General features: G+C 42.2%; 1 protein-coding gene across 1 annotated transcript; it reads right to left on the reverse strand.

Moving 5' to 3' along the window:
• Nucleotides 1–555: 555 nt before the first annotated feature.
• On the reverse strand, nucleotides 556–1,668 carry htr1e (5-hydroxytryptamine receptor 1E; the record flags this gene model as incomplete). Its single annotated transcript, XM_084000778.1, has 1 exon — nucleotides 556–1,668. The coding sequence occupies one exon, from the start codon at nucleotides 1,666–1,668 to the stop codon at nucleotides 556–558; it is 1,113 nt and encodes a 370-aa protein (XP_083856904.1).
• Nucleotides 1,669–12,481: the final 10,813 nt, after the last annotated feature.

Here is a 12,481-nt window from a genome sequence, read left to right on the forward strand (position 1 = left end):
GTGCATGGAGCAGTACTGTAATACGATTTCAAGCTGGATGCAGATCATCTCTCGCTCTCTTTGGAGAGTGAGTGAGGGTGTGTGATACTGACCTTTACCCTGAAGATATCTTCCTTGGATGTAGCCAACACAGGCCCCTTTAGGCCTTTATCCAGCTCCTCCTTCAAGGTTTGGTGGAGATGGCTCTCCGAATCTCCGCCCAATATCTTGCAATGTTCACAGGCCAGAATAACACACTGAGCCACATGTTTATTTTGTGATCTGATCTCTAAAGGTTTTCGAACAAAATGATCAAACCAGTGTGGTCTGATCTGAGTCTTCCTAATCTCTTCTGGACCTCATAAATCTTTACTTGCATCAACAGAACTGATAAGTGCAACTTTGAAATCACAGAAGTCAGACAATTTAGGAAGCAAAATGTATTTTACCTGGTTAAATAAATAATAATAATAATAAAAAATTAAGCACACACTGAACAAAAAAGCACAATAAGCAGTAATTTTATTCAGAAATCAGAGTTGGTTGGGATTCGGCTTTTTCATTGTGAAATACAACCTACACATGTTCTTTTCTCTTGAGAAGCTGTTTGAATGCTAGCTTGAAATCATCATTAAAGCTAGTGTACAACAGCGGATTGATGAGAGAATTGATGTAACCCAGCCACGTCAGAAAGTCTGAGATAAGTGGAGAGGGCTGCAAAACCTGCAGACCCACCAAGAGCTCCTTTAAAAAGAAAGGCAGCCAACAGACTATGAAAGCCCCGAGTATGAGGCCGAGGATTTGAGCTGCTTTCCTCTCACGTGATGTACATATCTGGTTCCTCTCGTCCTTCCTGTCCAGGTCCGGTTCAAAGGACGGAATATGGAAAGAGGCGCTGGAAATGGTGGGATCTGAGTTCGACAAGTCTGAGACACAAAATGTGTGGGAGGCGCAATGATCTGCAGAGTCCTGGCCGGCAATGCTGCGACCGCTGAGGTGGCGAGATGAGCTGCGCTTTTGGTAAAGAGTCTTGGCGGCAGTGTAAATCTTGTAGTATAAGATAAGAATGATGACCATAGGGATGTAAAATGCGCCTAATGTAGAGTAGATAGTGTATCCTAGGTGGCTGTGTTGTATGATACAGTGTTGGAGGTTTCCAACACTGGGTGTCTCAGACCAGAATAACGGTGGCACGGATATGAAAACTGAGATGATCCAGACTATTCCCACCATGATGGCGGCGCGGTGGGGTGACCTCTTGCGCGCGTACTCGACAGCTTTGGTAATGGCCCAGTACCGGTCCAGGGCGATGACACACAGGTGCAAGATGGAGCAGGTGCAGCATGTCATGTCCACACTGAGCCACAGCTTGCAGACGACCTCCCCTAGGGACCACGTCTCCATGGTGATGTAGAGGATACTGATGGGCATCACGAGGAGCGCGACCAGGAAGTCTGTGACGGCCAGAGAGCAGATGAGGTAGTTGGCAGGCAGGTGGAGTTTCTTGGTGGTGCAGATGGCGACGATGACGGCGCCATTGATGAGCGCAGTGAGGAGGGTGAGGAGGCCGAGCACAACCACCACCGCCATCCTGTCGGTGAACTGGACGGACCACAGGCTGCTAGCCGGTGGTCCCGTGCAGTTTGTGATGTTGGGTCTTATGGTGCTCCACCCGGGGTCACTCTCCATGTCGCTGGCTCCGTCTCTCACGGGTCAGAAATCAGTCTGAAACAACAAAGCAGGAGTAATGTATATTAGAGACACTCCTGGTACTTCCTGTCTTGGTAGATAATCTGCCTGGTTTTGGTCCATAAGGGAAGAATTTTAAGACCCACCCACTAGGGGTGGGAGAAAAAATCGATTCACATAAATATCGCGATATCTTTTGATGATTTTTAAATCGATTTTTTTTTTTCAAAAATCGATTTTTTTTAAATCTTTTTTTTTTTTTTTTAACATTTTGGGGGGATTTCTTTTTTTGGAATTTTTTTTTTTTTGGGGAATTTTTTTAAATATTGTGCAATGTGCATTTGTTAGCCTTTTTTACATACAGAGAGTACAGGTTTTGAAAAGGGTTTAAGTTCACTTTATAATGGAGTATGTTAATTTATAGGCTCCTACAGTGTTTGTGTGCAGATAAATGTTAAAAACACAGACAAAAAATCGAGAGAATCGGCAATATCGTAGAATCGCAATTTAAATCGAATCGCCATCCAAAAAATCGTAGAAGAATCGAATCGGGAGAAAAGCATATTGTCCCAGCCCTACCACCCACCCACAATGGCAATCAAGAGTTTCATCGCGTTATGGCAGTCAACACCTAGACTGGGTGCTTCCACCTTCAACTGCAGTGAACCAAAGGAGAAGTTTTCCAGTGAATAAATGCTCATGTTTTATTCTCATGGATCACAAAAAAGGCTTGTCTGACCAGGCAGCATTACTGATGTTGGCGTTCTAACATGTCTGTCAAATACAAAGCAGGAGTAAGTGGAAGGAAGAGGACAAATAGCTAGGCTATAGTAGGCCTACCTGCAACATGAACCCTACAGTAAAATCAGAAACAAATTAATTAATCAGTCAGATAAGCTGACAAGAGCTGCTAAAAACTGTATTTTTACTGTTAAACTGTCAACATTCAATTAAATTCACTTGTGTAAATAGAGTGTAATGACTGCTTTGGCCTGCATGTGAAAGGCTGTTGCCTGGAAAGTAAGAAAAAAAACACAACACAATACCAAATTTGTATAAAAAGTAATGAGTATATCATGATCAAGCTCTGGTCATGTTCTTTTGCTCTGGGTGTTTATGGTGAACTGGGTGTGCCGCAGGCAGCAGCTATGTGGTGACGGTCACCATGGTTGATGGTTGACTGCTGCTCCTGCACAACCTCTTAACACACAGCTGAATCAATAATGACATACAGGTGGTCCAGGGCAGTGACATGCTGGGAATACTGCTAGATCCACAGAGCACTCTCACTCCGCCTGGAGAGCAAAAAGTGTCTTTGCACTCATCATTTAGATCTTAATTATGAATGGCATATTTTCTGCATAGGAAGTGAATAATGTTAATCACAATTTCTTGTGCAGAAATATATATATATATATATAGGCCATAAATCATTTATTTCAAGTACATTTTTACCCTACAGCCATCGGGCCAAAATTTAGTACAGGCTACTATTGAAAGCCCTAAAATATTAATTAGCAAATGATAAACATGCTGAACTAATCTTCCCCACTGAAATTAGGGGGTATGTATTTTTTCCACTTATAAATGCAAACGAATCTCTTTTCCACTGCCAGTCGACTGTCATGTGACTGTCATCACATGCATTTACTGCACATACACAGAGGCAGTGAAGAGAGAGTGAGCTGTTAGCCAACTGTGCAGTAGTAGTAGCTACAACAGATCTTTCATGTCTCCTGCCTGATTTGCTGATCTGTAAAAATGTTGGAGTCTCTGTGACACGCTTTTATCTCTGATCTGTGTGTTTTTGAAACGTATTCCTTGGCTGCAGCTCACTTTTTTCATCCCCAAGTACGGTGCTTGGTGTTTCTGTCTAACTGCTTTATTGACATGACAGGTGTAGCTACAGCGTCAGTGTGTCTGAAAGATGTCACAGCAGGAAATGGGGCACAAATTAGCAGGTTCATCTGGGTGTTTATGTCAATGCCAATCAAAGCCAGGGTCGATAAATGCCTGCTGTGTCTACTGCAGACATTTCACCTGGGTGTGAATGATGGCTGTTCTGGTTTTCATTGCCAACAAAGACCTGATGTTAGCAGGTCTATGCAATTTGTTTAGTAGAAAAACGGCTTAAGATGGTTAACTTCTCAGACACTGTCTGGAAACCACACACTAATGATATGGACATTTACTAAACATACATTATATTGATCAGTCTGAAACAGATTGTGGCCACACAGTCTTGAGAACTATCTACATAGATTTGAAGTGATGCTTGGAATAAAAATCTTAGTTGGGTTTTATTTCAATGTCCACATTTTCAACTTAAGGCTAGGAAGATCAGGAAGCATTAATATCACTGGCATGACCTTGATCAAGGCTCCTATTATAGCAAAGCAGTTGTTACACATACTATGAAAATCAGTCTCTCGTAGCCAAAGGGAGAGTTTGAGAGGACAAGACATAAACAGAAATGACCATGAAGGCTGATGATGCCTTCAAGAACACAGATCCAGCCCACTCACACCGAGTATCGACCACTATCTAGCAGCAGCACCAGCAGCAATTCTGTTTCAAAATGTGTTATATTTCCCTGCAGGATATCAGATTTTCTTCATGTAAAAAATGCTTTTACATTTATTCATTTGGCAGAATCAGATGTCCAAAGTGATGCACAGCTGGAACATTATCAGAACATGGCGTCTCTTGATCTGCTAAACAAAAGGGGTGAAAAAAAAATCTTACATTTAAAAAAAAAAGAATCACACTTGGCTGAGGTGGAAAAAGCCTGGACTGCATTACATTGTGTTTTTCACTAAGGAAATTATGATGTTCCTCATATAATAATAAACAAGTTTGGCTCCAGCCCCCACAGACCTAACAACCCTGCACTAATAAGAGGTGCATACAATCAATGGATGGATGGATGAACACCGCTACTACAACACTTATACCTACAAATGAATTTACCTTTGAAGATTAATAAAATAACTTGTATTATTTGTATCATATCGTACCTTGCAGGGGAAGGGAAAGCCAACATCTCCTCAGGCAATGTCCTTACAATACAATCACCATCAGCACAGATTGTTTCTGTTTTTGACTTTCAGCCTGAACTCATTCTCAGAGCGGACACTGAGGAACAGCACTCAGCTGTTATCACACCAGGAGAAAATTTGTGTCACCATCAAACACATCTGCTAGTTAGGCGTCATGGCACCATTCAGTCTATCCACAGCTCTGAAAGTCTGATTCATCTTTGAAACTAACTAATGACTGATTTTCACTGCACCCTGTGGTGACAGCTCCAAACACATTACTGAGGGAATGAGAAGGAATTAATTAAGAGCAGGTGATCAAAGCAGGCAGGGATCTGACACTGAGTAAAGTCTCTGTGACTGAGTGGTGAAATGACAAGCAAGAGGAAGTGGATTCAGAGATTAAAATAAAGACTGGGTCACGTTACGTACAGCTCCACTTCATTTCATATTTACTTGGATGTTTTGACAAGCAAGCATCACTGATGCTCCATCAGCTCGAGGCATAATGGATCATTGACATAACTCCCCTCTGAGAAATCACATGACAAAGAGGGCATTGAGGTCTTTCTTCAGAAGCAGCCGTGTACTCTGTATAACACTCTGCCATCATCTGAACAGCTCTAAGAAACATCTGAGAACCTGATGCTTATGTAAGAGGCTGTAAAACAAGTTCCCTTTCATCTATTCTGTTAGGTAAAAGCACCTGGTGCAGGTACATCCATGGTGTGTCCATATCACTAAACCGTGGGGAAAAAAACAGTCGCTAGGTGCATAGTGCAAATTGGGAGGGGGGGTGAAACATTTATCTTTCTTATCAGTAATCATAAATATTACAATATACAGTATTTTTCATATTCATGCCACCATTTCATTGTATGAGTAGGTGTAATAGTGCTATCTCACATTCCCTTTAAGAGCCAGGTGTGCTTGCTATTATGATGGCACATGAGTTTCACACATAATTAGATTCTGCTGCATTTATAGTGAGCTGATCACTAGGCTATTGCCACTGACCATTGAGACCAGTCAGGATACATGTAGCAGCAGCACTGTGCATGCATCAGGGTAAAGAGGAGCTTTAGAGTGAAGTCAAAATATGAGAAATAAAAAAAAGTTTGAATAAGCCTTCAGTTTGTTGTGGAACTGTGGTGAAAGAATTTAGTCGCATATTAAACTGCTGATAATGATAAAGTTAACAATGAAAATTTAAATGCAGGCTCTGGATTTTTTTTTCATGGGAAACAATTGTGTTTTCCTCAAATGATGGTGATATGGCTTCATGTATGGAGGAGCATGCCCCCCAAATATCAACTTACAGGCCTCCTGACATGGAAAATATTTTCTACCAGCTTTAATCCTTTAACGCAATACCAATTAAATAATGTCTGTGTGTCTGCTGTACTATGCACAAATGAGCAACTTTCTGCTGACAGGCCACCAACATTATTTGACGTGCTACATTCATTAAACATGTGTCAGTGGTTACAGTTTGTTCTGCAGCTCTCAAAACGCCACAAAGCTGTGAAGTGTAGAATCTGTAGACCTTTTCACTTGAATGATAATGATTCAGGATTGAAATGAGCAGACATGTGTGAGCCATGTGGCAACTGGCAACAACGTATCAATCCTATGATCACACAGTGATAGATCTTCTTAACACAAGAAACAAGAACCACCGTTTTAGAGAAATCCTTCATGTTTCAATGTCTAAAATATTATAGAGTATTATATAGAGAGTGTAAATTCAAACTAACACACCAACAAGGTTTGTGGGGCTGAGGCTAGACTCTGGTTCATCATATTTGCTCCCAGCATGAGCTAATATGACTCTTTCAGTTTGTCACTCAGACACTGACTGACAGTCGCCTGCGGGATGTAATTCTAACTGTGATAAATGGGTCAGTACTCGGATCTCTCAGCACAGATAGTCACCAGGGTCAAAATAAATCCATCTTTTATTCATACTGAATTACTATTTTCGTTTTAGCACAAAGTTAAATCATTTTTCTTTTACTGCCAATCAGTGTTGCGCTGGGCAATGGCTGCTCACAAAGTTAATCTTACTGAAAATTGGTCTTTTCCAAGTTTGACTTGATTGATTGGTGCATCGCTCATAACTTGAGATACCATTGATTAACTTATCCATCCCATGGGACTTATGTCCCATTCTGAATCATTGGGCGACTGTTTAAATTTCTACTGCTGCAGGGTAGCCTACTACAGCACACAGAAAACTATATAACCATGTCAAAGTCACACTCACCCTTGTGATTGGAGGGTCAAAGGTGAACATTAACACAACTGACAGTGGGAAGAAGCAGTAGTAGAAAATCAGTCAGATTAGACTTTTCTGGCTGGTGTCACTTTCATTCAAAGGCAGTTGTCATCTCAGGTGCATTTCCTTTTAACAGACTATAGGAGCTGGCTGTGGCTCAGGGGAGGACAGCTGTTGGGGGTGCTGACAGCACCAGGCTGCAGCTGACAGACATGTTTGTAACAGCATCCACTTAAACCACCATCCACTCATTCACATCTCCATTGACTTCACTTACCACTGACGCTGGTACCAGTCCTCTGCCTCCCATCTTCTCCAGTCCACATCAGTAAGAGTAAGAGTGAGGTGTAGGTATCACGTGATGAACAGACAAATAAATGAAATAAACACAATACAGTCCACGTGTTTAGTCCACCTGCCATCCATCCATCCGTCTGCAGGGAGCACACAGGTGAACTTCTCCGGCCAGTTTCCTTCATCGCTCTGTGGCTGCTCCTCCTCTACGCAGCTGTCTACACACGCTGCTGCCTTCAAGCCCTGTCGGAAATTCTGACACTGTTCTCCAGCACACAGCCTAGCCTACTACGCTGTACGATTTGACAAGTAGAGGCCTGCAGGCAGCTAACATGTTTTAGACTAACTGCCCTGTCACGATGCAGGACGTGTTAACTGATGAGGCTGAGAGGACTCACACAGAGCTTTTAGCCTGTGGGTCATTTTAGACAATGTAGACACACCGTTTACAGAAACATGTCCGCTTCATGAGAAATATCAGTTTATCTTCCCGTGAAAGTCCCACTTTAATTTAGCTCTTCTTTTTTTGTCAAACACAGAACCATCGTATTTCTATAAATCACCGACGGCTACTTGTACCTGTATACTTAAAGGGATATTCCGGCGTAAGTTTAACCCATGGTCCAACACCTACCCTCGAGAGATGAAGTCTGCTAACCGCTAGCTTCTCTAGTTGTAGCAGCTTTAGCAATGACCACCGCACCATATTGATAACAACAACGACTGGTTTCATTTCGATGGGCGCCCCTATCAGTTTGAGACTGAGTTTAGGCTACTGAAGACGAGCTGAAGGAGATGGAGGAAGTGAAAGAGGGAGAGATGCGGTGGAGTCTATGTGCTGGACGTGGGGGGCTCGAGTGGTCAGTGTGGTCAGTGCCTGACCATGGCCGCTGAAACCAGATGTTTGTGCTGCCAGTCGGCCTCGGACGTTTTGTCAGTGCCTGGACTCTATGCTGGACGTGGGAAGTTGCTGAATAACTGGAGGAGAGTGGGTGAGTTGTTTTTGTCTCTTTGAAACCAGGCTAAGCTAACAGATAAGATGTTTGCCTCCTATTATGTGCTGCCGGGGGACCCTGTTTGTACTGTTGATGGTTTGGTGCTGCTCTGTCTGAGCAGTATTTGTGGCTATGAGTGGCTTTTTGATCGGTTGCTTGCACGTGGATAAATAGACTCTAACTCGGTGTTACGGTGCGTTGGACCATGGGTTAAACTTACGCCGGAATATCCCTTTAAGTATTTCTACTACTTAAGTAAGATTAGAGTTAATAGGAGAAAAATACGTCGTCATCATCATCATCATCATCATCATCATCATCATCATCATCATCATCACCACCACTTGTGTATTGTGTGATCTGCATGTGTGGATTTCACTGTGAAGAGAGGAGGTGGAGGTGTTTGGTCCACACCACCACATCATTCTGCATCAACGTGTCATCCCATCTGGTTTGTGCTATAGCCACATGTATTTGAACACACCATCCTTCACAGAAGTGACTGGATGTGTTAAATGATGTCCAGACACAATAGCAGAAAACTAAGCCATTTGCTGGCTATTTGTGGCCAGTCGGAGTATAAGGAACATTGTTCATTTGGTAACCATTTGGCTATGGATAACATTTAGGCTAAGTCAGGAATGGTGCTGTCAATTTGGGAGTTACAGTTCTGTAGCCTATTTACATGTAGGCCTATTGTGGTATTGTAGTTACATGTGAATTCATTTGCATGTCCTGTTTATTGACATAATCAAGGAAACACATTGATCACTGAGTCTAAAACTGTCAAAAAAAAAAACGAAGAAAAATGATAATAGGCCTAATTAAAAATTTACAAAAATAAATTTGGCCGACTTTATAGTTCTTCTTCTTGATTATTTATAGTTCACCTTCCATGACCATAAAACATTAAATGAAACATGATGGCACACAAAGGCACAGCACCAATGTGGATTTCATAATGCCTCTGACAAAGGACAAGCGACGTTCTTCTGAATAATCATGTAGATGTCTCACTGTGGGCTAGTGTTGATGCAAAATCTACATCCTGCTGTGGCTGATGTTAATTTCATAATAATCCCCACTCCCTGAAGTCAAACAGGAGATGTTAACGGACAATGTGTAAATCTCAGCGGCCCATTTTTGACTGAACTAAATATGGGAGTAGGCTACTACAAGCATATCATTCAACAATTTAAAATAACTTTTCAACTTGTCTGAACATTTGATTCACATGATTTATTAACCTACAAGCTATCTTTCTCTTATGATTGTATTGTTCTATTATTCTGTTTTACTCTTATCCTGTGTTGTGAGTTGAGTCAAATTAGCCCCTGGTGGCCTTTCACAACAACTGTCCTTGATAAAGATTTCATGAGCTTTCCCAGCTTCCCCTGGGCTTCACAGCTGCTCCACAATCAGCTCTGACCTGCATGCATCTCACTCGATCCTCTGTTCTCCCAACACAGGTGAACACATCAAGGTGGGAGACATTTCTCTGCATTAGAGTTCAGACTTTCTCGTTGTTTGTCACTTCTCCCACTTTCAATGAAATTGAGAATTGACCTGTTAAAAAACAAACCACATTAGTGTGGTGGTGTGTGGTTGTTTTTCAGAAAGCAGGTAAATGATTGTTATCGCCCTGCTCTGACAGTGGAGGGCGCTAAAGCACTGCAGCCATTGTGCCTTAACATGCAAATACATGGTTCAATTTTCTGAATCTGACAGTTAGAATTAAAACAACAGCAAATCATTGACAATAAGGTAACTTGAACTCAGTTGTAGCCCAGCCTGAACACAGACTTTCCTCCTGAGTGTGTGCTTAATTTCAGTCAGACACAGGCCGATGCTGCTGCTCACACGACTGCCGCTCTGCTTCGTCAACAGGGCCAAAGAGGTTTCAGCCTCTACACTGGACCAGACCTCCACCCTTCTCTCTGACACCACATCTCCACCTCCTCATTTCCATCACTCAGTGAGGATGAGATTGATCGTAGAAAGCCAACTGCTGCCTGAAACTCAGGAGGATTTTGAAGAGTAGGGGAGAAAAGCCACAGACTCTCCTGATGGGGTTCTGTGGTGACTGAGCAGGACAGCAAATCTCAAGAAAATAAAGGAAACGTGAAAGAAAATGTCAGTAAAAAGAGAAGTGTAAATGCTACTTTAATCTCAGAGAGCAGGGGCATGACACAACTCCTCCGTATGACCTGTTCTCGATCACTCTGACGGTAATTTACTCCATACAAGTTAATCTTTAAGCTCAGTTGTGTATTTTAAACTGTGTTGATGCTGTCGTTTTTTAATTGTAAAAGATAGGCCAGGAAGAGAAGTTTGAAGCTCCAGCTAGTGAGAGAAACATCCTCCGCCAACTCCTCCAGCCTGAGAGCAGACCTGCTCCACTGAAGGTGAAAAGTAGGATGAGGATCTGACACTCTGTCATCAGGTCTGTCTAAGGCCAGGTGTCTGTCTGTTAAATTTAGTTTTATTTTACAGTGTGTTTTACAGGTTGAACAGCATGTTTGACAGACACGTTTCCTGTCATCAAATTGTAAAAATGTCACTTTCCATTGTTGAGCCTTTTGTTGAACCTGCTGGATCACTAAGTATGAAATGGCTTAGTTTGGCACAAAACACAAATAACCTGGCAAATAAACTGTCAGGTTACAAAAGTAATAGCAGGTGATATAATAGTCAATCAATTTTAGTTTTAACAGTTTTAATAAACATTTTTAACACCATTGTTTGTGTTTCTTTATGGTATTTGCATGTTCTCTCTGTCCCGGATGCCCTGGGTGGAGTGAGTTCAACGGGGGTGAGTGTAACAGAGGTGCACTCACTCACCCATAAAGGACATGCAAACCAGACTGCCAAGTTCTCCTTGAGCTCTTGCATCGTCGCCTGCCGTGTGGGAGACCAGGGTTCGAACCCCACCTGGGGCAGTCTGTACCAAGAAACACAACGCAGAGGGCCAGATTGACATCAGCTACACCTGCATGGGTTCCCTCCTGGCTCTCCAGCGTCCCCCCCCCCAGACTCCAGAGATATGCACAGTAGGTATATCACCCTCTCACCTTATAGCAGTCATGAGCAGCTCCAGCCCCCCCACAACCCTCTCACACACAGGAGCAGAAGGTCCTGAACATTGAAATGAACGTAACACCTTTTTTGAAAATGACAAAAGTGGCTTTTGGTGGATTTTTCTCTTTTAATGGGACACAGTCAAGGTAGAAAACGTAATTAACACACATACAAAGCTAATACAAACCATCCAAACACATAGAGAAAATGTATTATTATGTAACTTAAAGGCATATACTTTAATGTTGGTATAGCACCCAATGGCATACTCAAATCCCAAGCTCCTAGCCTCGACACATGGATATTTAAGGTTGTCAGTGGTTTCTATAGCAACATGTACATTTACCTCTCCACAAGTTTAGTGTATATTATAGATTTTAACATTCAGCGTAGATTAAATATGACAAATGATAATGTCTTAAGAAGTCAGGGCCCTTAACAGCCACTTTTAGAACAAGCCTGGTTTGGAAAGAAAAGAGAAAGGAGCTAAATTTAAGAATCTTGCTAATCCATAAATCCCTCTTTCCATTCTCTTCCCACATCACATTAGAAACCTCGGCCAATTACATCTGGTCTCTAGAGAAGCGTCACACAGCAGCACTCGGATCTGATTGGATGTTGTCTTCTGTCCTCAGAGGGCTTCCCGGTCTATAGGAAAGAAAGACAGGAGGGGAAGAGGAGTTTTAGTGGATGACTGGATTATGTGGGGTAGCAGGCTGAGGAGCTCATTTAGCCTCAGGGGAGGAGAATGGGGTAGGAGGGCTAATCCAATCCAATCTGGATTAGGCCAGGTGGCCTCTTCTAGTGCAGGAGGTGAGCTGGTAATGTAAAACTGGGCACTGTAGCTGTAGCTTTGAATTAGAATAAACCTGTTTGAAAAAGCTTTTATTGTGTGATGAATGACTAGTGACTAAAAGTGATAAGTGACTCAATCCTTACAGTTAATCTCTTTAGAAATAACAAGATAAGGGGATCTTTACATCTTAGACTTACATTTTTTATTTTTTATTTAAAAAAAATAAAAAACAGACCTCTGATCTGTACCATGCAGGGCTTGATTAACCTCAGGACTTTATTAAGCCCCTCACCCCTAAAAATATCCTAGCATGTTTCTTCATTGCCTCTAAATC

This window comes from Trachurus trachurus, assembly GCF_905171665.1.
Source record: "Trachurus trachurus genome assembly, chromosome: 24".
Taxonomy (NCBI): domain Eukaryota; kingdom Metazoa; phylum Chordata; class Actinopteri; order Carangiformes; family Carangidae; genus Trachurus; species Trachurus trachurus.